At 42.5% G+C, this 27,394-nt stretch overlaps 1 protein-coding gene across 7 annotated transcripts in view; it reads right to left on the bottom strand.

The window, feature by feature from the left end:
- Positions 1-27,394, bottom strand: part of LOC137321257 (uncharacterized protein KIAA1958) — an 83,335-nt gene that overhangs the window by 42,726 nt on the left and 13,215 nt on the right. For 4 of the 7 annotated variants that reach the window (XM_067983598.1, XM_067983593.1, XM_067983596.1 and 1 more), the window contains one exon: positions 18,097-19,274. In XM_067983598.1, the coding sequence (XP_067839699.1) occupies positions 18,097-19,240 (1,144 nt within the window). In that variant the 5' untranslated portion in view covers positions 19,241-19,274. Of the gene's footprint in view, positions 1-18,096; positions 19,275-19,874; positions 19,966-24,588; positions 24,668-27,394 lie in introns of those variants that run through there. The other 3 variants (XM_067983599.1, XM_067983597.1, XM_067983594.1) reach the window with 3 other exon arrangements.

Here is a 27,394-nt window from a genome sequence, read left to right as displayed (position 1 = left end):
AACCAAGGGTCATCTGCACCCACCATGCCATATGACCTCTATGCAGCTCAATCAGCTGATGGCAAAGATGAGTAAGCAGGTGACAACGTCAGTGAGAAGTTAGTAGCGTTACCAGCAGTGCAACAAAGACGACTGGAGCACAGGAACTAATTTCAGATGGCTTCCAAGGAGTGCGACAGCTATACCTTTTCTTAAAGGAACATGTGACACCTGCCAAGTATGTTGCATAAATCATCTTTATTTTATACACAGTTCTTCAAATAAGATATTGCCATCTTATGTTGAACTCCTGCTATAAAACATAACAAATGATAAAGAAATAAGTGTTCAAGATAAGTGCAGGGCCTTTTTAAAAAAAAATTATATTCTGAATGTGGCGATGCTGGCAAGGCTGCATTTATTCCATCCCTAATTGCCCTGAGAAGGATAGCATGCTGGAAATCCCAAGAAAACTTGTATTGAATCGGGGACAGGGACTTGATAAAATTAACATAGGTAAAGCAACAGTAAACAAGAAAATAATAGCACTAAAGAGTGACAAATCCCCAGGACCAGATGGTTTCCATCCCAGGGTTTTAAAGGAAGTAGGTGAGCACATTGCAGATGCCCTAACTATAATCTTTCAAAGTTCTCTAGATTCAGGAACTGTCCCTCTAGATTGGAAAATTGCACATGTCACTCCGCTTTTTAAGAAAGGAGAGAGAGGGAAACCGGGGAATTATAGACCAGTTAGCCTAACATCTGTTGTGGGAAAAATGCTGGAGTCTATAATTAAGGATAGGGTGACTGAACACCTCGAGAATTTTCAGTTAATCAGGGAGAGCCAGCATGGATTTGTGAAAGGTAGGTCGTGCCTGACAAACCTGATTGAATTTTTTGAAGAGGTGACTAAAGTAGTGGACAAGGGAATGTCAATGGATGTTATTTATATGGACTTCCAGAAGGCATTTGATAAGGTCCCACATAAGAGACTGTTAGCTAAGATAGAAGCCCATGGAATCGAGGGAAAAGTACGGACTTGGTTAGGAAGTTGGCTGAGCGAAAGGCGACAGAGAGTAGGGATAATGGGTAGGTACTCACATTGGCAGGATGTGACGAGTGGAGTCCCGCAGGGATCTGACTTGGGGCCTCAATTATTCACAATATTTATTAACGACTTAGATGAAGGCATAGAAAATCTCATATCTAAGTTTGCCGATGACACAAAGATTGGTAGGCTTCGAGGAGCTCCTGAACATTTACCTGAGGAAGGAGGAAGCCTCCGAAAGCTTGTAGATTTCAAATAAAAATTGTTGGACTATAACTTGGTGTTGTAAAATTGTTTACAAAGATTGGTGGCATTGTAAGCAGTGTAGATGAAAACATAAAATTACAAAGCAATATTGATAGATTAGGTGAATGGGCAAAACTGTGGCAAATGGAATTCAATGCAGACAAATGTGAGGTCATCCACTTTGGATCAAAAAAGGATAAAACAGGGTACTTTCTAAATGGTAAAAAGTTAAAAACAGTGGATGTCCAAAGGGACTTAGGGGTTCAGGTACATAGATCATTGAAGTGTCATGAACAGGTGCAGAAAATAATCAATATGGCAAATGGAATGTTGGCCTTCATATCTAGAGGACTAGAGTACAAGGGGGCAGATGTAATGCTGCAGCTATACAAAACCCTGGTTAGACCGCACCTGGAGTACTGAGCGCAGTTCTGGGCACCGCACCTTCGGAAGGACACATTGGCCTTGGAGGGAGTGCAGCGTAGGTTTACTAGAATGATACCCGGACTTCAAGGGTTAAGTTACGAGGAGAGATTACACAAATTGGGGTTGTATTCTCTCGAGTTTTGAAGATTAAGGGGTGATCTGATCGAAGTTTATAAGAAATTAAGGGGAACAGATAGGGTGGATAGAGAGAAACTATTTCCGCGCATTGAAAATTTTAGGAGTAGGGGTCAGAGTCTAAAAATTAGAGCCAGACCTTTCAGGAGCGAGATTAGAAAACATTTCCACACACACAAGGGTTGTAGAAGTTTGGAACTCTCTTCCACAAACGGCAATTGATACTAGCTCAATTGCTAAATTTAAATCTGAGATAGATAGCTTTTTGGCAACCAAAGGTATTAAGGGATATGTGCCAAAGGCAGGTATATGGAGTTAGATCACAGATCAGCCATGATCTTATCAAATGGCGGAGCAGGCATGAGGGGCTTTTTTTTTTAATTCGTTCACGGCATTTATTGCCCATCCCTAATTGCCCTTGAGAAGGTGGTGGTGAGCCGCCTTCTTGAACCGCTGCAGTCCGTGTGGTGACGGTTCTCCCACAGTGCTGTTAGGAAGGGAGTTCCAGGATTTTGACCCAGCGACAATGAAGGAACGGCGATATATTTCCAAGTCGGGATGGTGTGTGACTTGGAGGGGAACGTGCAGGTGGTGTTGTTCCCATGCGCCTGCTGCCCTTGTCCTTCTAGGTGGTAGAGGTCGCGGGTTTGGGAGGTGCTGTCGAAGAAGCCTTGGAGAGTTGCTGCAGTGCATCCTGTGGATGGTGCACACTGCAGCCACAGTGCGCCGGTGGTGAAGGGAGTGAATGTTTAGGGTGGTGGATGGTGTGCCAATCAAGCGGGCTGCTTTATCTTGGATGGTGTCGAGCTTCTTGAGTGTTGTTGGAGCTGCACTCATCCAGGCAAGTGGAGAGTATTCCATCACACTCCTGACTTGTGCCTTGTAGATGGTGGAAAGGCTTTGGGGAGTCAGGAGGTGAGTCACTCGCCGCAGAATACCCAGCCTCTGACCTGCTCTCGTAGCCACAGTATTTATATGGCTGGTCCAGTTCAGTTTCTGGTCAATGGTGATCCCCAGGATGTTGATGGTGGGGGATTCGGCGATGGTAATGCCGTTGAATGTCAAGGGGAGGTGGTTAGACTCTCTCTTGTTGGAGATGGTCATTGCCTGGCACTTATCTGGCACGAATGTTACTTGCCACTTATGAGCCCAAGCCTGGATGTTGTCCAGGTCTTGCTGCATGCGGGCTCGGACTGCTTCATTATCTGAGGGGTTGCGAATGGAACTGAACACTGTGCAGTCATCAGCGAACATCCCCATTTCTGACCTTATGATGGAGGGAAGGTCATTGATGAAGCAGCTGAAGATGGTTGGGCCTAGGACACTGCCCTGAGGAACTCCTGCAGCAATGCCCTGGGGCTGAGATGATTGGCCTCCAACAACTACTACCATCTTCCTTTGTGCTAGGTATGACTCCAGCCACTGGAGAGTTTCCCCCCTGATTCCCATTGACTTCAATTTTACTAGGGCTCCTTGGTGCCACACTCGGTCAAATGCTGCCTTGATGTCAAGGGCAGTCACTCTCACCTCACCTCTGGAATTCAGCTCTTTTGTCCATGTTTGGACCAAGGCTGTAATGAGGTCTGGAGCCGAGTGGTCCTGGCAGAACCCAAACTGAGCATCGGTGAGCAGGTTATTGGTGAGTAAGTGCCGCTTGATAGCACTGTCGACGACACCTTCCATCACTTTGCTGATGATTGAGAGTAGGCTGATGGGGCGGTAATTGGCCGGATTGGATTTGTCCTGCTTTTTGTGGACAGGACATACCTGGGCAATTTTCCACATTGTCGGGTGGATGCCAGTGTTTTAGCTGTACTGGAACAGCTTGGCTAGAGGCGCAGCTAGTTCTGGAGCACAAGTCTTCAGCACTACTGCTGGGATGTTGTCGGGGCCCATAGCCTTTGCTGTATCCAGTGCACTCAGCCATTTCTTGATATCACGTGGAGTGAAACGAATTGGCCGAAGACTGGCTTCCGTGATGGTGGGGATATCGGGAGGATGCTGAGATGGATTATCCACTCGGCACTTCTGGCTGAAGATGGTTGCAAACGCTTCAGCCTTGTCTTTTGCACTCACGTGCTGGACTCCGCCATCATTGAGAATGGGGATGTTTGCAGAGCCTCCTCCTCCCGTTAGTTGTTTAATTGTCCACCACCATTCACGACTGGATGTGGCAGGACTGCAGAGCTTTGATCTGATCCGTTGGTTGTGGAATCGCTTAGCTCTGTCAATAGCATGTTGCTTCCGCTGTTTAGCATGCATGTAGTCCTGAGTTGTAGCTTCACCAGGTTGGCACCTCATTTTTAGGTACGCCTGGTGCTGCTCCTGGCATGCTCTTCTACACTCCTCATTGAACCAGGGTTGATCCCCTGGCTTGTTGGTAATGGTAGAGTGAGGAATATGCCGGGCCATGAGGTTACAGATTGTGCTGGAATACAATTCTGCTGCTGCTGATGGCCCACAGCGCCTCATGGATGCCCAGTTTTGAGCTGCTAGATCTGTTCTGAATCTATCCCATTTAGCACGGTGGTAGTGCCACACAACACGTTGGATGGTGTCCTCAGTGCGAAGACGGGATTTCATCTCCACGAGGACTGTGCGGTGGTCACTCCTACCAATACTGTCATAGACAGATGCATTTGCGACAGGTAGATTGGTGAGGACGAGGTCAATTAAGTTTTTCCCTCGTGTTGGTTCGCTCACCACCTGCCGCAGGCCCAGTCTTGCAGCTATGTCCTTCAGGACTCGGCCAGCTCGGTCAGTAGTGGTGCTACCGAGCCACTCTTGGTGATGGACATTGAAGTCCCCCACCCAGAGTACATTTTGTGCCCTTGCTACCCTCAGTGCTTCCTCCAAGTGGTGTTCAACATGGAGGAGGACTGATTCATCAGCTGAGGGAGGACGGTAGGTGGTAATCAGCAGGAGGTTTCCTTGCCCATGTTTGACCTGATGCCATGAGATTTCATGGGGTCCAGAGTCAATGTTGAGGACTCCCAGGGCCACTCCCTCCTGACTGTATATCACTGTACCGCCACCTCTGGTGGGTCTGTCCTGCTGGTGGGACAGGACATACCCAGGGATGGTGATGGAAGAGTCTGGGACGTTGGCTGAAAGATATGATTCTGTGAGTATGGCTATGTCAGGCTGTTGCTTGACTAGTCTGTGGGACAGCTCTCCCAATTTTGGCACAAGTCCCCAGATGTTAGTAAGGAGGACCTTGCAGGGTCGACTGGGCTTGGTGTTTTGCCGTTGTCGTGTCCGGTGCCTAGTGGTCCGATGCCGGGTGGTCCGTCCGGTTTTATTCTTATTATAACTTTTTGTAGCGAGATTTTACAACTGAGTGGCTTGCTAGGCCATTTCAGAGGGCAATTAAGAATCAACCACATTGCTGTGGGTCTGGAGTCACATATAGGCCAGACCGGGTAAGGGCGGCAGGCTTCCTTCCCTAAAGGACATTAGTGAACCAGATGGGTTTTTACGACAATCCGGTAGTTTCATGGCCATCATTACTGATACTAGCATTTTAATTCCAGATTTTTATTTAATTAATTGAATTTAATTAATTAATTGAATTTAAATTCGCCAGCTGCCATGGCGGGATTTGAACTCATGACTCTGGATTTTAGTCCAGGCCTCTGGATTACTAGCCCAGTAACATAACCACTATGCTACCGTACCCTCAAATGGCCCATTCCTGTTCCTATGTTCCTATGAAGGCGATGGTGGGCCTTCTTCAACAGCAACAGTTCTTGTGTTGATGGTGCTCCCAGGATATTTTTAGGTAGGGATTTCCAGGATGTTGACCCAGTGATAATGAAGGAATGGTGTTGTATGTCCAAATCGGGATGATGCGCGACTTGGAAGAGAACTTGGAGGTGATGCTGATCCCACGATAATGCTGCTCTATCCTTCTCGGTGGTAGAGATCGCAGGGGAGAGAGGTGCTGTCAAAGTGACCTTGGTAAGTTGCTGCAGTGCATCTTGTAGATCAGATGCACTGCAGCAACAGTGCATGGATGATGAGGAGGTGGCAGGAGCACCGATCAAGTGAACTGCTCTGCCTTAGATGGCATTGAGCTTCTTGAGTATAGTTGCAGCTGCACCCGTCCAAGTATCACATCACACTCCTGAATTGAGCCGAGTAGATGGTGGGGAGGCTTTAAGAGGTCAGGAGGGGAGGCACTTGTCGTCGATGCCCTGCTCTTGCAGAACGGTGTTGATATGGCTGGCCCAGTTCAGCTTCTGGTCAATGCTGACCTCCAGGGTGTTTATGGGGGGATCTCTGCGATGGTGGTGCCATTGAAAGTCATAGGAAGATGAGTGAGCTTTCTCTCGTTCTGATGGTCCTTTGTCATCCCACTCCTGGATGTTATCCAGGTCCCGCTACAGTGTGGCATGGACAGCTTCATAATTGGATAAGTTTGTGAATGCAGCCGAACATTGTGGAGTCATCAGCAAACAGCCCACTCCTGACCTTGTGTAGCAGGGAAGGTCATTCATGAAGCAGCTGAAGATGGGCCAAGGATGCTTACCTAAAAAACTTGTGTAGTGTTGTCCTGGGGCTATGATGACTGCACTCCAACCACCACAACCAACTTCCTTTGTGGTAGGCATGACTCCAACTGTTAGAGGTGTTTACCCTTTAATTCCCATTGAGTTCAGTGTTTCTAGAGCTCCTTGGTGCCATTCTCGATCAAGTGATAACTTGATGTTGAGGGCAGCTACTCTAACCTCTTCTCTGGTATTAAGCCCTTGCGTCCATGTCTGGATCAAAGCTGTGAATAAGTGTGGAGCAGAGTGGTTCTGGCAGAACTGAACGGACAGTGAACAAATTATTGGTGAGTAGGTGTCACTTGATGTTACTATTGATGACTCCTTCCTTCACTTTACTGATGATTGGGAGGAGGCTGATAAGGTAGTAATTTTCTGGGTGAGATTTATCCTGTGCTCTGTGGATAGTACTCAAGTGACCTTCCACATGTCGGGTAGATACTGGTGTCATAACTATGTTGGAACAGCTAGCTCTGATGCACAGGTCTTCAGCACTACATCCAGGATGTTGCCAAGACCCATAGCCTTTGCTGTGTCCAGGGCACTTTGCTGCTCATTAATGTCACATGTAGTGAACTGAATTGGCTGGACACTGATGATGGTGGGGACCCTGGGAGGAGACCGAGTGGAATCATCCGCTCGGCACTTTTGGCTGCATACACTTGTAAATACTTCAGCCTTGTCTCTTACATTCACGTGCTAAGTACCAGCAAAGTTGAGAATGGGTAGGTTCATGGAACCTCCTCCTATTAGTTGCCTGGTTATCCACCAACATTCTCAACTGGATAAGGTAGGGCTACAGAGCTTTGCTCTAATCCTTTGGTTGTGGTGCCATAGCTGTTTTTAGCTTATGGTGTTCAGCATGCGAGTAGCTCTATTATAGTTTAACTAGGTTCATATCTCATTCTAAGGTTCTGCTCCTGGCATGCTTTTCTACACTTTGCATTGAGCCAGGATTTTTTTAAAATTCGTTCATGGGATGTGGGCGTTACTTGACTAATCTGTGGGCCAATTCTCCCAACTTGGGCACCAGCCCCCCGCCCAGATATTGGCAAGCAGCACTTTGCAGGGTTAACTGGGCTGGATTACTATATTGTGTAGTGTGACTCTTGAGTTGGCACGGTGCTCTACATTTCAGATGTGCCATACCTACCCTACCATTCCTTCTAAGTGATTTCCTTGTGTGCTGGCAATTGTAAACATTTTACTGACAGCCAGCTGGGATTTTGGTGGCCCTCGACTTCCCTGACTGAGCTGTCTGAAGTTACTTCCTCCCATGCCTGATACAACAAGGGCTATTGGAGAGGGGAGGGGGTGGACTATGTCTTTTTAAATGCATGTCTTTTTAAATGCATGCCTTCTCTGTCTTGAGTCCTTGTAGAAAGAAATTGCAGCTCATGGCTAAGCTGTCAGTATTATCCAAATCGATAGCAGCTTGATCAGCGATCAGCTAGTTTTGCTATTTCAGGTGCTTATCTGTCTCCTAATTGCACCTCATAGCTTTTCTTTAAGATAATTAATTCTACTCCCTTCTCAGTGGTTGGCCCACTGTGCAGGAGACTTCCGATGTCAGGCACAGACAGAAGAGAGCAGAATCATGTAAACTGGCATGTGAGCTTTCTCCCAAATACTTAGTAAGGCCACAGTTTGCCCAAGAATAGCACACAAACAAAAATTGCCAGGTTTCTCCCTCATTACTGTCAATCTCATTAATTACAGATATTGTCCAAATACACTTTATATTAAAATGTTCAGATTATTGCATTAATGTGCACAAACTATCTATACTCAGTATATTTCTAGAATATATTTCAAAGCATTCAAGATTAATTGTATGTGCAATAGATATCGCATATAATTCTATTGTCCAACAGTCACCATATTACTCCCACACAGTTTTATTCAATGCCTTGGGTATACAGTTATTGGAATATTCAAATATGGCTTTCGTGCTTATCCTTCCCCTTTCACAAGTCTGTCAGTGAGTACTTCAATGTTGTGTGGCCAGCTGCCCAAATGGAGGCCACATACATGTATGCAGAGGAAGCAGTGTATGAAGTATAAAGAAATGTGCACATGTCGAGGAGAAGGGGGAGGGGGGGGGGCGGGGAGGGAGAGAAGATGTGGATATAGAGATATATGGAAGAAGAAACAATCAAGTGTGCTCCATTCTAAAATAAATTTAAAAACGCATTCTCAAACATCTGATCCATAGATTTTCTTCCAGTAAAAATATGTTTGGACTTAACGGGGTAAGAGTGTGAAGTTTCACAAAGAGCTCCATTCGTTGTGATGCCATGTAGTGAAGAATTTCATGTGTTTCTTGAACTGGTTTGCATCCGTTGTAGACAGGAGTGCTATAGGTGAACCTAAAGCCCTCAAGAAGCTGTTATGCACACATGCAGACTACCACAAGTGTTACACCAGATGAACTGCTGGCCTCCTGAATGCTACTCAGCATTCTGCATGGAAAAGCACAGTGATTAAGATCACAGCAATAAAAATTAAACCTAACCTCTGTCACGAGACTGGATCTTTCCCCTTTAAAGAATCACTCAAATTCTGGGGGCGGAGAGGAGAAGGTATTAAATGAAGTAGCCACTTTTGTTGGCATTAACAGCATTTCATTTTCTCACAAATGGAAGTTTCCAACAAAGCCACTTAGTCCAACCTAGACAAACCGTGAAGGGAATATTTAATCTGCATCATGTGCTCCAACAAAAGCAGTTTCCCCCAACCCTAAGTAACAAAATGATTGGAATTTGAGCAGCACACAAAAAAAACTCAGTTACTTTTCATTTAATTTTGATTTCTAAACCAATTCAATCATTAATTTTTGTCGGAGCTTATTTTGGTGAATGTGATTGATTTTTAAAAATTATGTGGCTATGCAGCTTTCCAATATATTAAAACAGATTAATGGTCACAAACAGTTAAAAAAAAATCATGAACTCCATAAATGCATTCTTTAAATAAAATCCTAACAACTTCAATCATGGGTGCGTGTGTTTTGTAGTTTTAAGGCCTCAGGTTATACATTTTGTTACAAGAACCCAGACAAAAGTTAATCATCTCAAGTTATTCCAGAATCATTTTCACAATTTTTTTTACCAAAATTAACAAAATAAAATGCTTCCATTAAGTATACCACTTCAGTGTGCTGCACCATATTGTACAAATGCTGTCCTTTGTCTAATATTGCTGCTGTAAGAAAGAAAGATCTGGCATTGTCAAAACCTTAGGACGTTCCAGAGAACTTTACAGCCAATTAAGTACTTTTTGAAGTGTCGTCACTGTTGTCATGTAGGAAACGCGGAAGTTAATTTGCACACAGCAAGATCCCACAAACAGCAATGTGATATTGACCTGATAATCTGTTTTAGTGTTGTTGGTTGAGGGATAAATATTGGCCAGGACACCGGGGAGAACTCCCCTGCTCTTCTTCGAATCATGAATAGACATTGATCTTCATTTATTCTCATTGGCAGCAGGAGTACAATCCGTGGAGTAACAAATTGCCCAGCTCCAACAAGGATCAGACTTCAACTACAGAAATCTACTCTACCAACATTCCTTCTATCAACCCTAAAAATACAGAGTAAATCCACTGAAAGGCTATTTTTTCCCCCATCGAATCAAGAATTTGTTTGATTACAGTGGAATTTCAATTATTTACGTTCCAATTATTTACAAGAAAATAGAACGCAAAAAATTGCCGTTGCCAACATGTTCATTTTTGTTTCAGAGCACAGTCTTCCTGGTGGCTACATTAACGTAGGCACCAACAACAGATCAACTGGCTGATCTGCCAGCCCACAGCTCCGACACGCGCCTCTCTGCTCTTCTTCAGGCCACACACAATCCAGACTGAAAACACCTCCCCACGTACAACCACAGTTCCCTCACCCCAACACAGGAGCACGTTTCAGCAGGAAGACTCTGTATTCCTTTTAAAGCTAGTAGCTCCCTGGTATCAGGGTCAAGATGACTGCTGGTGGGATTGGTGGAAGCGAGCATAGAATGCCGTTACCGTTCACCTCTATAATTAGTGGGCTGTCGTTGGAATTTGGGGGGAGTACTTTTGGCTGGCATGCTCAGGTCTGTGGTAGGATTCACGGGTGGTTGTGCAAGAGAGCCATGAGCTCACAGATCTGCTGACCTGTGAGCAGAACCTTAAACATGCTGCCCAACACTAATACAAGCTCTATTCTGATTATGCCCAGTTACAATGTAACCGTATTTGTTCCATGCTACCCTGACTATTGTAATGTAATGGAATTGCTACATTGTTACCCATCACAATTTTTTCCATTTGGTTCCTCAAACCTAGCAGTATGCATATATTTTTTTTAAATAAGAAATTGTGCACCACCTGTACTGATCTCTCTCTTAAGTGACAGTGGAACAGAGGTGTATTGAGAGCATCAGCACAAAATTAAATCATATTGATTTAAATACTATTTTGCCTACAGTGCATTGGCATGCTAAATATGTTTGCATATACTAAAAGTACAACTTACTCCCAAATGTTGTTGAACCAGTAAACGTCCAGCATTAATGCATCAACAGTGCAGGATTGTTTTTCCTTTCCTCCAACTTTCTCTAGTCATCTGAGGCAGTTATGTAAGCTGGGCTATGATTCTACAAATGAGCCTTCTGGTACCAGACTGGAATCGTATCCGAGCATGATGCCGTCCTCACTCATGCACCCTTTCTAGCAGTGGGTTACTGGATACAGACCACAACCGCACCCTAGCCAATTCTTTCCTCCCTAATGAATTAGAAGGATATGCTGATAGGATTGGAAGTAGGAGAGGAGGAGGCTTGTGTGGAGCATAAACACTGACATGGACCAGTTGGGCTGAATGGCCTGTTTCTGTGCTGTAAATTCTATGTATTGCTGTGGGTACGTTTCCTACATTACAACAGTGACTACACTTCAAAAGTACTTCATTGGCTGTAAAGCACTTTGGGACGTCCTGAGGTTGTGAAAGGCGCTGTATAAATGCAAGTCTTTCTTTTTCTTTTCAATTGTAACACCTCCATCGTTGCTCATTTAAGCAAAGTTTGGCTAAGTCAGCACAGAGCAAAAGTCAAACCTGGGGACCTGGTGCATATCATTTTGCAATTTGTTTATTCTGTCATGATTACGTGCAGTGAAATACAAAAAATAATCCTGTTCTATAGACACAAAGCATTGCTACAATGGGAATGGCTGTGCTGCACACCAGAGGTATGTGCAGTGTATTTAATTACTTCAGTTTATTCATTTCAGTAATTGAGTAGTTCAGTGCTTCTCTGCCTGGGTGCCTTTACAGTGTTCTATTTGTTACAGTAAAATGCATGCTATTCATACCATTGAAAGCTGACCACAGTTTCACACTACTGGCAAATACCACAATAAATGATATATCCAGGCAGTGAAAACAATCACCAACATTCAAATTATATTTTAAAAAATGATTTTAAAGAATACATAGGCTTAAATGCCAACAGAGCACTGAACATCTGTTCAAATGATAAAAGATTACTTCAAATCTACCGGGCATGAAAAAGGTTGTGAAAGATCAGGTTGCTTTAATATCAACCAAGAAAGAATGCAATTAAATTACTATTCATCCATTTATAGGCAGACTGCACAATTTGAATGCAACCTTCAAACGGTAAGTTTTAAATAAGCTGAAATTAATCGTTGCCAAGTCCAGCAAAAAGTCGTCTTAACACCTATAAACAGCTAGGTGTTACTGAATTTCTTTCACAACAGAGCAGAAATGTTCACTGACAACATAACTGGGTTTGGAGGACCCTATACGGAGGCTAAATTCATGTATCATTTATTTTCAGGTTGGTGGGAGGGAGGGGAGTGTGCGGTGGAGTGGGAACAGTTTCAAAAGGTGGGGATGTGTCTTCGGGAAGGACCCAGTATCCTAAAATTAGCCCTGCTCCATCACAAAGGCACTGCAAACTGATGTTCCACGTCTTTTACAGCATCAGGAAGAGAACCTCCAGTTACAAGAAGTTTCAGATTCGTTCGCGATAGACAAAATGTTGAGAATGAAGTGTAACCAAGCTGCTGTTTTCAGTTCTGAAGCTGTCTCGCCATGAGCCAGTAACACATCAGTGCTCTGTTTACCATGGTAGCTGGTGAGATAGGGTGTTTGGGTTGGGGGTAGGAAGGCAAGGATCTTTAAAATCAAATCAAGACAAAGCAATTGAAAAGCAGGCACCAAAAATAAATGTAAGCAGCCTGGAATTGAACTTAAATGTTCAGCTTTGAAAAGCCACAAATCAATCAGAATTTTAAAACCTGGAGAGGATTCATTCTACCACTCACATGAAAAACCTGTCACACATAAGCTAGAAAGGTAAATAAAACTCTTTGGACATGGTCTCCAAACTTCAAATCTTGTGGTACTCATGATAGTCAGAATACCACATTATTTTCAACACCACCACATACAGCATTACAGAGAGTTTTTCTTAAAGCTTAGCAAATATATCACCAATTGTATATTTAAGCTGCTTTAAACTTTGGATATTAAAATGAAGTAACTTGATGCTGAATTGTACATTTCTGTACTGTGGGAGGAACAACAAAATACCAACCAACAACTTGCATTCACAAAGTACCTTTAACAGAGTATAAAAGTCCCACAGTGCTTCACAGAAGCATAAGGAAAAATAAGGACGGGTGACCAAAAGCTTGGTTAAAGTGGGTTTTAAGTTGGATCTTAAAAGGAGAGGAAGGTAGAGAAGCCGAATCCTTTAGAGGGGGAATTCAGAACGTGGGATGTAATGGTTGAAAGCTGCCAATGATGGGGCAACAGCAGGAGGGTACACAAGAGACTGGAATCAGAGGAACAGAGTTTGATTGGGGGTGTAGGGGGGGAAGAGGGGTGTAGGGGGGGAAGAGGGGTGTAGGGGGGGAAGAGGGGTGTAGGGGGGGAAGAGGGGTGTAGGGGGGGAAGAGGGGTGTAGGGGGGGAAGAGGGGTGTAGGGGGGGAAGAGGGGTGTAGGGGGGGAAGAGGGGTGTGGGGGGGGAAGAGGGGTGTAGGGGGGAAGAGGGGTGTAGGGGGGGAAGAGGGGTGTAGGGGGGGAAGAGGGGTGTAGGGGGGGGAAGAGGGGTGTAGGGGGGGGGAAGAGGGGTGTAGGGGGGGGGAAGAGGGGTGTAGGGGGGGAAAGAGGGGTGTAGGGGGGGGAAGAGGGGTGTAGGGGGGGGAAGAGGGGTGTAGGGGGGGGAAGAGGGGTGTAGGGGGGGGGAAGAGGGGTGTAGGGGGGGAAAGAGGGGTGTAGGGGGGGGAAGAGGGGTGTAGGGATAAAGGAGGTTACTGAGCTAGGGAAGGGCGAGAATTTTAAATTTGAAGTGTGGTGGACTGGGAGGTAATAACGGGTGACCAGGACTTGGTGTGGGATGAGATATGCACAAGAATTTTGGATGAGCTGAAGTTTACAGAAGATGGAGGATGGAAGGTTGATTAGGAGAGCAGTGAAGTAATCAAGTGTGGAGGTGAGAAAAGTATGAATGAGCATTTCAGAAGCAGATCAGCTGTGGTAGGGGCAGAGAAGGAAGTCGGCGGTATGTGTGATGGAGAGGCAATGGGATTGAAAACTCAGCTCAGTTTCTCTTCTACAGACCCTATATTTTATACACATACTGGCCATTGATGAAGATGTCCACACTCCCTTTTTTCAGCCTGTAGCCTTTGCAGGTTTGAGTCTTCAGCAAGGGAGAGGGCTCACACATCTTTGCTTTCTGTACTCGGTATGACATGCTCCTACATCTATGGCACAAATGCTCAGATGGAAAATGTGGTGCACTTCCAGTATAACTCTCTCTGCACCCATATTGAATTAAATCTTGTTCTCAGTATCACAGAATCATAGGACACTAGGGGCCACCATTCAGCCCATTGTTTCTGTGCCAGTTCTTTGAAAGAGCTATCCAATTGGTCCCACTCCCTTGCTCTTTCCCCATAGCCCTGCACATTTCTCCTTTTCAAGTCTTTATCCAATTCCCTTTTGAAAGGTATGTAAATACCTAATTCAAAGAATGAGGAAAGTGAAGCTAACCACTAGCAAAGAGATAGGTCTTTGTTACACGTTTATGATCGTAGGTTTGGGTCACTCAGGCAGGCATCTCCAGCCATAGAAGTACAAAGAAAAGTTGGAGAAGCATGAGGGGTGACCAGGACATCGCGAGGCTCGCGAGGGATTTTTTTTTTTAAAACTCTGATCGCAATCCAGTGATCCTTGCTAGGAAGTGAATATGTGGATGTAGGGGGAGCACAAGATCTGGCTTGGCCGTGATGACTCCCCCCACTACAGATGAATGGGCTGCCAATAACAAACCATAACTCCCATATAAAGAATGGTCACTGGTAACAGAAGACCTCCAGCAGCCCACAAAACCATCCCACAGCATGACTCAGCATCTTCAGGAAAGAAGAACAATCTAGAAAAAGGAAATAAAGCTGGCACTGGGTGTCATAGACAGTGTCGGGACAAACCACCCAGAAATGACTGGACAACTAACACCAAATTAATAGCAGACCTGCAAAGTGTCATTTGTTGGGAGTGACATTCGCTCAACTTTTGAAAAAATAAACTGAGCTCTGGATATTTACTGTTTGCATGAGTTCCCAATCTGTGTGATTCTTGCTATCTGAAATGCCACTAACATCTCCCCAATGCTGGTAGCTCTAATAACAACCCAACGCATTGTAAAGTAAATAAAATACATGTCAACTGACAGTTATAAGTATAACTTATAAAAACAGCCCATTTAATGCCCTTTACTCAAATAGGTGCAGACCTGCTTGGTCATCTATCTGGGGAGGCACAATCTAAAGCTGTTTTAATAATACAGCATGCTGCAATGCAGGAGAAACGACACACACAATCCTAAGACTCGGATTAGAAACTGCATGCAAATCATTCCCCAAGTTTGTAGTTGTTATTTCAGTAAAACCCCTGCAGTTTGCCCTCCCCCTATATTTACAGCATATTTTGCATAAAGATCAATTATGTACCAGAGTTGACAGTAAATTGGAGTTTAGTACCTAGTCAAATCCTTCTATACGATCTTGCTGCAGTAACACTTTTAGCTGCTTTTATATTACTGCCCAAGTCTTGAGTAGACAATCACGAGCACCATTTATCTTTCCAGTATGCAGCCAATCTTCTGATAATCCAGATGCATTGTGCAGGCCCACTATTTCACACATGCTATGGCATTTTGACTGGTATAGGTGGCTGATAATATATTAAATTAAGAAGTTATGTTAAACTTATGTAGAACCTTGGTTAGACCATGCACAGTACTGTGCACAGTTCTGGTCTCCATATTACAAAAAGGATATAGAAGCACTGGAGAAAGTGCAAAAAAGATTTACAAGGATGAGGCCAGAAATGAGTGGGTATAACTATCAGAAAAGACTGAACTGGCTGGGGCTCTTTTCTCTAGAAAAGGGAAGACTGAGGTGACCAAATAAAGGTCTTTAAAATTATGAAGGAATTCGATAGGGTAGACATAGAGAAGATGTTTCCACTTGTGGGGGACTGCAAAACTAGGGGCCATAAATATAAGCTAGTCACTAATAAATCCAATAAGGAATTCAGAGAGTGGTGAGAATATGAAATTCACTACCACATGGAGTGGTTGAGGCAAATAGCATAGATGCATCTAAAGGGAAGGTAGATAAGCACATGAGGGAGAAAGGAATAGAAGGATACGCTGATAGGGTTAGATGAAGTGAACAGAGTAGGAGGAGACTCGTGTGGAACATAAACACCGGCACAGACCGACCAGTTAGGCTGAATGGCCTGTTTCTGTGCTGTAAATTCTACGTAATAATGACTTGGAGAGAGAAGAGCAACGTGCTGGTGCTGCATCAGGTCATCAACAATGTGCAATGCGTGCTGCTATCGCGGCAATGCCATGTTTACTGGCCCAGGAAGACCCACTAAGAAACAGATCATCTCGACTCCCAGTCTGAACAAATCCTGCCATTTTACATTTATCTTGGTACTGGCTGTGGGAGATCCAGGTTATGGGAGCCAATATGAAAGCACCGTACATTACTACAGAGCTATTTGGTAAGGAAAATCACATCTCATTGACATCTAAAATCAAACCGACCAATTGATTATGTGAAAATACAATGCGTTTCAAAATTGCCTCTGCTGCAATAAAGATGGAAATACTTGATCTACATCTTTAGTATTCCATCCTCAATGCATTACATCCATTTCTTACTATATTCCTCCCCACCCACCCAGGTCCTCTTCCCTGCATCTGGTCAGCCACCCTTAGATGCGAAGGCAGGTAAGCAAATACTGGTATCATCTGTGGGACATTTCAATGTATGGCACGTCACTAACAGGAGATGAGTATGATGTGGGAAGGTCTCCAGAGGCAAGACATTGTTAAAAGGCAGGCCAGTTAAGAACTGCCCTCCCACCGCAAAAAATAGCAGAAGTCTGCCGGCTACAATTTGTGATCAGTTAAACATTAGCCAAATACGAGACCAGAACCCACATATCACACAAGTAGTAAAACAATTACATTAACTGCTACCTAAAGTCACCTCTTTCGTGTTTTCAATACACATTTAGTGTGTTTATTTAAGATTCACCAAAAGATAACTGGTGCTGTAATGGATTACACTAACTGACCAAAGTAGCTTGTGATAAATAAGTTGGTAAACCTGTTCTGCTATATAACCCCTTTCACATAGAAGGCAATAGTAGGCGTGTCGCTCCTGGTGTTACAATACAAAACAATTATTCACAAGGATTAAAGAACACTAGTTTATTAGACAAGACCTGATTTTTACTCTGTAACTTTCCCTGAAATTACATTCTGAAAGGGTGGAAAATAAAATCAATGAATCAGAATCATAAACAATTAATGCGCATTTATGTAGCAGTATTCGCTAAATTATTTAATTAGAGCTTGAAGGAGACTCTGAATTTCTTACACAGATGTGTACCCAAATGTTTAGACCAGCTGACCAACACAGCACTGTTTCTTCAAAGTTTCTTAAAATTGAAAAAATGGAAAGTTAGTTTAAAAAAGTATTTGAAATCATACTTTGCAGTAATTTTGTCAGTTTTTTTTTAAAAAGGCAGAATTTTCCTTCAATCTAAACAAGCTGTCTGAGAAAATACATTGCCAAACAGAGTTACATAGGTGACTGACTAATTTGGGAAGCGAACCAAAACTTCACTGCAATGCTTATTATAAAAACGTCATTAGTTTTAGGACATTATACACTTGTACAAACCAAAATCTTCCCTTTTCATCTCTACCCCTCCAACCCATAAGTTGATTAAAGATTAGCAAAATGTTCTTCACTATCTTCACATCCGTAGCTTCAAATTACTAATCTTGAAGTGTGTTTAAAAATTATTTATCATCTCACACAAGAATATAAATTCGGTTAGCTTTGCTGTTCCAATAAACATGTAACTACACAGGGAACCAGCACGTTTTGTCTGGGTTTTTTTTAAAAAAGAAGAAAATTCAATCTGGTCTCCATTTCAACATCCTTTATTTTCACTGAATTTGAAATCAACACATTTGAAAATTAGATGTTAGAAAAACTTAGAACCAAATTACCCGACATATTGCATTTACAGTTGAAGAAAAACATGTGTTGTAGGACCAAAGTTCAAACAGGATTATAACAATTGAGTTTTAGACCTTCTTACCTGTTGCTGATGATTGTGCACTGGCATCTTTGGCCAGAGATTGGAGCAGACTCGACTGTTGCTGACTGGAGCTAACTTCAGGTTCTGCACTGATTGATGGGGACAAGGAGACCTCGCTGGAAGCCCCAGTCTTTGCTATCTGTACTCCCGTGTCTTCAGAAGCATTCTGCTCCTCTTGACCAGGAAGCTGGAGGGCTGACAATGGAATATTGATCTGCTGGTTTCCTCCCGAGGTGCTGACCGGCATCTGAAGAACTAACTGCTGTCCTGTTCCTTGACCTCCATTCAGCTTCTTTTGTGAAGTCACGCAACTCCGTCCGGACTTTGTGCCCGCTGCCCTGGAGGTTGTTGGCGGAGTGGCAGAAACACCCTGTGAATCGGTCCTTTCGGGCATGTGACTAGCTGGAAGGAGGGCTGAAGATTTGGTAGGCCCCAAATAGGAAGCAGGACCAGACTTTGGCTTAGACGTCAATGTGACAGAAGAGCTATCATTGTCTACAGCGATTTCTGCATTTGTCACAATGTAATAGTCTTCAGGACCCTCCTGCTTGATCTTTTTAACAATTACTTCATTACTGTTCTCATTAGCAAGGTGGTTTGGAGAGTCTGGTACAAGCGAAGGACCTGCTTCCCGCCTTTTCAGTGAGTTTTTTTGTAGCCGAAATTCACAGTCACTATCTTCATCAGTTACTGAGGACTCGCACACCATATCAAACAAATCAGCTTCGTCATCATACTCTTCCACATTCTCATCCATCTCCGAGTGTTCACTGTATGAAAAGTCACAGGAATCTCTATTTCTGGGAAACTCTGCCTTTCCTTTCGAGGATCTACTAGGGTATTTCTCTGCTGGGCTTTGCTGGGCCTCTGACGACACTGCGATTATGCTGGGGCTATCAGAGTTAAAGCTTCGACTGTCCTGAAAGCACACTCTGTCCTGGGGGCCTGCCCTGCAGGTAACAGCCAGTGGCCAGTGATAGGCATGGCCAGCGCCACAACCCCACATTGCAGTGAGGTTTCCATGGGCCCCTTCGGTCAACAAGTGCTTCAGATTTGGAATGAGACTGCATATAGTTCCGTGACTGTGAGCCCAACTGACCAGTTTGGACAGGTTTTCTGAAGATGTGTGAAGACAGTCTTCCATCTTGTTGGGCTCTTGCTCTTCAATAGTCAGTGTCCTAGGAAAGAAAAAGGGGGGAGGGAAGAGAGACATCAGACTGGGCTGCTGCAGACGCACAACTCTGTGTGTCTCAAAGCGCACACTAACTCGCTTTTATAAACCAGCTTCTTCAAGGGTTCACGTTAAAATAAGACCAGATCAAATAATTAATTATGTAACCATCAGTGGTTAATTTTGATTCAATTAAAACAGAACTAGACAGATTTAGTCCAACACTTCAAATATAGACTAGAAATCACACCATTTGCCACGTTATTTCTGTAACATTGTTGTGACCCTCAGATATGTATTCCACAGTACTGTGCAATTAGATTTAATATGCTATAATTAAATTTTCATTTTTCATCTGCTCAAGGTAACTCTTTGTTCTATCACTCGAAGCTGATACTGACTGTAGCCCTCTCCAGTCAGTCAGGAGGCAACAGTAAAAACTATTTTTGATCATGGGATTTCATTTTAGCTAATTACATTTGAGATTCCGCTCTGTAAACTGGTCGTAAAACTAGATAAGCTTCTTTTGGTATAGTGCTTCCTGTTGTAGGTCGAGTGAACTGAAAAAAGACACCAGCTCAAGATCAAGTCTGATCCATGGATTTACCTCTCAGCCATCCTTTTCTCAGGTATTAACCTCCAAGCAGAATATTTTCTTAAAAATTGGAAAACTGAAAACTTGTGTTCTTTTGGAAACAATTTTTAACCATTGCATTCCTCAGTAAGCATGAATTCTGCACATTTAAAAGAGATAATGTAATGAATAAAGGAAGATGATATGAAATCCTAGGGACTTTAATACACATTTTAAAATTTAAAAATAAATTCATCCTAATTTTAACACAGATGAGACAATATAACCTCATTTAAAGACTGTACGCATACAAATTAAATCAAATATGACACTTACATAACTATGACTAATAACCAGAAGTCATCATTTTTAGATATGTCATAAAATGACTATTTTTAATGTGTGTAGCAATGAAAGTCAGCTCAGCGTGCTGCTGACCTGATTTACATAGCTCAATGAAACCATCTGACATGTGCATAAAATAGCCATTACTCACTAATAACATTTCACCCGCCCATTTTTATGTCAATTGTCTCTCCTTCTCTACTCTTGAAGGCACTGATTCTTTCCTGGAGTAAGGTGCCATGAGTACCATTGTGCCCTCTGGTAAATCCCTCACACCAGGCATCAAACCAGGGCTGTCTAGTTAGGCTGCTCACTATCTTTACCAACTGAGCTATCAAATGAACCACTGATGATATATTATTTGTTAAAATGTGCAATTACGGTCTATTCCTTGATAATTCAAAGTCTTTTTAATGGTAAAAAGTTTGAATTTTTCAATGATTTGAATTAAGCAACATTTAGTGCTTAATTGAGTGCTAGTGTGAATTTAGTGCTAAAAAATAATTACCAGATGATTTGAATTGAGGAGTGGGTTGTACATCTCAAATTTGCATGTAGAAACTTGTAATAAAAGTGCATTAGAATACCACTGTTATGTATAGAGAGAATCACTCATATTGCATTTTGCATATGTGACAAAGTGTCAACCTTGGCTTAGTGGTAGGCACACTCACCTCCGAGGTAGGAGGTCAGGTTCAAATCCCACTCCAGGACTTAAACATATAATCTAGGCTTCAATACAGTACTGAGGGAGTGCTGCACTGTCACTGCGCTGTCTTTCAGATGAGACGTTAAACCAAGGCCCTTTCTGCTCTATTAGATGAGCGTAAAAGATCTCATGGCAGGTATCAAAGAGTAGGGGAGTTCTCCTGGTATCCAGGCCAATATTTATCTCTCAATCAACATCACTAAAATCAGATTATCTCATTGCTGTTTGTGGGATTTTGCTGTGCAATATTGTCTACAGCGTTTCTCTACATTACAACACTGAATATACTTCAAAATTATTGGCTTTAAAGCACTTTGGGATGTCCCAATGTTACGAAAGGAGCTATATAAATGTAAGTTCTTCACACACAACACAATGAATGCTCCCACTTAATCTCATAGAAAGGAAAAACCCAGGTTATTAATACGTTATATTTATTAATGTCATAAGGCTAACCTTCACTTGGTATAAAACACTGAACAGTAGGGTGACAATTATGTTCACTAACACAAGCATCAATCTTATAGGGCTTGACAAAAAAACTGATTTATTCTACCTATGCTGCAAAAATAACCAAGACAGATGTATAGCTTCAAGGTGAGTACACAAAAATCTCAGGATAAATAAACGTAGGCTACACTCACAGTTAACATTGTGAACCTCTTGAGTTGTGTAACTGCCTTCAACAAATTTATTCCCATCCATTATTGCACATATAAAGAGTTTTTCCAAACAAAAGGCAGTGGAGTGAAAATTCAATTACAAAATCTTTCTGTAAACCCCATCATGTTTTCTTTTGTGCTGTGCATTCTTCCATACCTTACAGTTTATGGGACAATGAGCTCTACATTTGCTGGATGTTAATGCATAAAAATTGCTACATTTTTGGTCCAAAATCTGTAAACGAAAGTAGGGAATTTACTAATCTAATATACACAGATCATTGTATGCTGCTGCATAAACAACTGCAGTTTCCAAATTGCTGGGGATCGACTATTTAAATTGCATAATAGAAATCAGCCATTTTTGTTGCTTTCTGTCCTTTTAGTAAACAGGTTTCCATTACCTTACCATGCAGTACATATTCTTTAAGATTACAATATTGAACAATAAAAAACCAAAATTGGAATGAAGTATGCAATAAATCTTAATTTTCTTTGCACCCTGCAGCAGTGCAAAATATCTGTTCTAAAATGATTATTTTTTTGTGATAGGAGGCTAGAATCCTATATACAATAATTGCAAAATGGTAATATTTCATTTAATATTCACTCAAAAAATACTTCTTGTAGTCATCCAGAGGAGGCATGTTAGTACTGGAAAATGAACTGGTAGCATCATAGGAACAGGAGTAGGCCATTCAGCCCCTCGAGCCTGTTCTGCCATTCAATTAGATCATGGCTGATCTGTATCTTAACTTCATCTACCTGCCTTGGTTCTGTAATCCTTAATACCCTTTACCTAACGAAAATCTATCAATCTCAGTTTTGAAATTTTCAATTGACCCCCAGCCTGAACAGCTTTTTGGGGAAAAGAGTTCCAGATTTCTTCTACCCTTTATGAAGAAGTGCTTCCTGACTTCACCCCTGAACGGCCTAGCTCTAATTTTAATGTTATGCCCCCTTGTTCTGGACTCCCCCACCAGTGGAAATAGTTTCTCTCCAAATAGTTTATCAAGCAGTCCCAGGTCAGGTACAGCATAGCTAGGTGCAGAATAAAGCACCATCCTCAGAAGACTACTCCTTACAGCACTCATGTGACATTTTTTCCACTTCCTGGGGCCTCTCCGAGCAAGGATGCCAATCAATGTCAAATTAGGGACAATTGTTTGCTATGCTCGGGAATGGAATTGAGACTGGTCAAACTTATTTCACATAGACCCTTACAAGCAAGCAGAGATGGCCAGGAACCTTGCAGCCAGCAGGCAGTACTGACTTTCATCCCATCAGTCTGGGCTAGATTTGAACCCAGGTCTCAGAAATGAAAGGCCAGTCTCTAAGCCACTACACCTCGCAGTTCCCGTCCTGCTATCAGTTTTAGCCATTTATTTCACAGACCCATCATAAATGTAGGTGGATCTAATCAAAATCATCAACAGCACTGCATTTATACAGTGCTCTTTAACGTAATAAAACGTCCCAAAGCACTTCATAGGAGCGTTACCAAACAAAATTTGACACTGAGCCACATAAGGAGATATTAGGAAAGGTAACCAAAAGCTTGGTCAAAGAGGTAGGTTTTAAAAAGCGCCTTAAAAGGAGGAGAGGGGTGGAGAACCGGTTCAGTCAAGGCTGCAACAGGATCGGGGCAATTTTCCCCTCACTCATGCTGCCCTTCATCTATCTGGCCACTTTACAACTTGTAAAATTCATCCAGCCATGCCAAGCAAATTCAGCTAACAAGCAGTCCAGGGTTCAACTTCACAACCTTCTGGCAGGCAGGTCAGCAGATTCAACTAACAGGCCAGAACAGATTTAAGGGCAAAAAAATGTCATTCACTGCTTAGCTTGAAACCCATTTTTGATAACTTTTCAAAAATGTAACAGATATGGATAATAGTAAACATAAAAATTTACAACTTCCATTTATATAGCATTGCTCACCAACAGAGAGAGATCTCAAATCATCTAACAGGATAGAGGGGAAACAGTGGACACCAAACGGGAAGGTAAAAGGGGCGAATATCAGGTTGGGATGTGGGGGGGGAAATGTATAGTTAAAATCAAGGGTTTCTGGGAGATAGCTGGAAGCAGGAAGGAGGGAGGGAGCGATATGGCAAAACAGAGGTGTTAAGGGAAGGAGATCTGAAGGGTAGCTGAAAGTACAGCCACTGACAATGAACATGAAGCAGGTATAATTTGAAGTAATTCAGTGTTCGAGCAACTGAGAGTACATACATTGGGAGCAATTGCTGAAATAGGGTAATCAAGGCTATGCAGGGATTACAGCAGTTTCTGATTGATGTTGACTTTATGATTTATGAGAACAACAACAACAACATTTATATAGCGCCTTTAAGGTAGTAAAACGTCCCAAGGCGCTTCACAGGAGCGTTATCAGACAAAATATGACACTGTGCCATGTAAGGAGATATTGGGACAGGTGACCAAAATCTTAGTCAAAGTGGTAGGTTTTAAGGAGCGTCCTGAAGGAGGAGAGACAGGCGTAGAGGTTTAGGGAGGGAATTCCAGAGCTTAGGGCCTAAGCAGCTGAAGGCACAGCCATCAATGGGGGGGGGGGGGGGGGGGGGGGGGGGGGAAAGAGAAGAAAATCGGGGATGCGCAAGAGGCCAGAATTGGAGAAGTGCAGAGATCTCGGAGGATGTTACAGAGATAGGGAGTATAAGAAAAAGATTAAGACAACACTACCAAGACCACCCCCCCACCAACACCAACAATCTCCGTAACACTGACTTACAGAACTTATTTTTTTTTTAAAAACACTCGTACTCTAGTCCCACAATTCCTCCCAGTAAATCCAATACTCAAGAGTTGTCATGTGAACAAGCTGTGCCAGCAAGTCGGAATCGAAGTTTTGAGGTTTTCTTTTTTAAATGACTCTATTTTTGAGTCCCCAATAGTACAATCTAGAGGGCCTATGGTCTTCAGTTCACTCCAGGAATTCACTCAGAAGATCTGACATTAGGCACAGGGATCCTTCACGTTGAAAGAATAAATAGAAAAATATACGTACCTACCATCGGTCTCAATTTTCCACAAGCTTCTGCTTTAGACAGTCAGCTCTGGAAACTTTGGAGTGAGAATTAATCAGTCAAGATGACTTACAGCACTATCCTAACCACTGGTGCAGATACTCAAGTTAAAATTCAGTCAGAGTCCAGATCACTCTGGCTTAGTTACAATATTTGTTTTTTTTTAAAAAAGAAAACTTTGAACAGGTTCCAGAGTTTATTCAACTCTGCAGCAGAGAAGGTTTACAAGACACTGTCGTTTTTCCTACTTCACTCAGAGGTGGGCTGGAGTATAACTCTGGCAGTAATCTCATTCAGTTCAAAATGTTGCTTTGCTGGCACGGCCATCCTTAATCATCCTGAACACACACATCCACAGCATCCCACTCAAGTAGAAAGTGCCATGTAAGGTAGTTTTAATTAAGAGTCAATGTGTAAAGGCACACCGCACATCGGAATACATGCAAGCTCTCATTGAACCTTCCGCTGAAAAAAAGTATTCAATATACTCCACAACCAGTATGACAGGTACAAAAATCATTTAAAAGGCTAATGGAATGTTGGGCTTTATCTCAAGAGGGCTGGAATACAAAGTGGTGGAAGTTATGTTACAGTGGTACAGAGCTCTGGTTAGACCCTATCTGGAGTACCACATTCAGTTTTGGGCAACGCACCTCAGGAAGGATATATTGGTCTTGGAGGGGATGCAGTGCAGATTCACCAGAATGATACTGTGGCTAAAAGGGTTAAGTTAGGAGGACGGGTTGCATAGACTAGGCTTATATTCTCTTGAATATAGAAGATTAAGAGGTGATCTAATTAAGGTGTTTAAGATGATTAAAGGATTTGATAGGGTAGATAGAGAGAAACTATTTCCTCTGGTGGGCGAGTCCAGAACAAGGAAGCATAACCTTAAAATTAGAGCTAGGTCATTCAGGGTAATGTCAGGAAGCACTTCTTCAAACAAATCTGGTAGTGGAAATCTGGCCCCATAAAAGCTGTTGAGCTTGGGATTCAATTGATAATTTCAAAACTGAGACTGATAGATTTTTGTTAGGCAAGGGTATTAAGGGTTACGGAACCAAGGCGGGTGGATAGAGTTAAGATACAGATTAGCCATGACTTAACTGAATGGTGGAGCAGGCTTGAGGGGCTGAATGGTTTACTCCTGTTCCCATTAGATATCCATACTACCACCCACGCAGGTATTTGAGTTTTTTTTAAAAATAACAATTCAAAAACTAATTTGTTCCCAGAGTAGGGAACTGAAACTTTAAAATCCATTTGGGTGTTTCAGTCAATTCCAAATAAACATGCAGCTGATACAATCATAGAATGTACCGTCCATTCCCAAACCATAAAATTCCTGACCCCCATCACCCCCAAAAGCTCCCAGTTTTATTTTTTAATGCTCAGCATTTTAAATACAAACCTCCCACTATCACATTTCAGCCACAAAGAGCCGCACATTTGAGAAGTCTAACTATTTCTGCGCAAAATCGTTTCATTTTTGTTTTGGCTTCAGTCAGCGTTTTAAGGCTAAATTGCTAAATGAGTGATTAAATGGGCCATGGTAGAGAAATTTGCAACTCATTATTATTAGCTGGCCACTTAGAGAAAGCCTGATGCACACATAAAATGCCTAAACAAACTAGTTATACATTTATCAGAATTCAACTCTAATAATTTAAATTCTCAAACAGTGAAACTTTTATGATCACGTACATTGTTTAGAATCACAAGGACACATGCTACAAATCTGTGGGAGTGGATCAGGGAAGGGTACATACCTACACACAAAGAAAAACACTCCAGACAAGTGCTGCAGCTTTATAAATCACAGGCCTGATAGGCCGGTAGCAAAATTTACCCATCAGAATTAGAAGGGAGAGATTATGCTATTCGGTTGATAATTAGCCCTGCCAGTGCTGATCACTGTATTTGCTGTGCTGATTTTAATAATTAAATACCCAACCATTACCTATAATGATCAAACATTCCAATACCTTATATAAAAGTTGGCATTTGTAGCCAATAACAGTATGTTCAGTTGCAGTGTAATAGATTGCATCCTGAATGGTAACTAGCTCATTCAGATTGCACGACCCAGTTAAATTGACCAGTGTGCCTGTAACATTGCCGACAAGGAGTACGTGCTGCGGAATGCACTGAGGCAAGGTGTGACCTACGCAAAGGCTCTGTGGGGAAAGGCCACCATGTAAGGCCATCCCACCTTGTATTGTACAGCATGTATAAGATATGTACTGTGTTTTAAATTATATTAGAATTGTATTGTGTACGATCCTTGTCGTATTGTTTTGAATGGTATCACCTTGGAATTCTAGTATCTTTAAATTTTATGAAATAAAGTATATTTTGAAATTTAAAAAGTTGCTACTTCTTTATGGACAATGCACATACCCACCGATTTGATATCATGCAACCACGGTCTTAAATTTCTCTTAATTTAACACTAGTAGGAAAAGAAGCCATCACCACTGCCAATTCCTCTATCCATCGCCACCGCCCCCGCCCCACCCATATCTTCGAGAGACCTTTCGCTAGATTTCCTAATGGAAACAAGCAAAGTCTTACACAGACATGTACACATTAACAGTTTAAAGAACTCAACAACTGGACAGTCAACGATGACACAACTCAATGGAAAACACTCATATCATCATGATCTACAACAGCACATTATAGTACTGGCTGCTTCGAATCTTGTCTGGTTTTATGGATATATAGCACTACAGGGACAATTTAAAAAATAACCACAGCATGCTGAGGTTTTCTAAAATGATATGA

Source organism: Heptranchias perlo, chromosome 4, assembly GCF_035084215.1.
Source record: "Heptranchias perlo isolate sHepPer1 chromosome 4, sHepPer1.hap1, whole genome shotgun sequence".
NCBI lineage: Eukaryota > Metazoa > Chordata > Chondrichthyes > Hexanchiformes > Hexanchidae > Heptranchias > Heptranchias perlo.
Note: the sequence above shows the minus strand (reverse complement) of the source record. Positions and strands in the feature narration are given on the sequence as shown.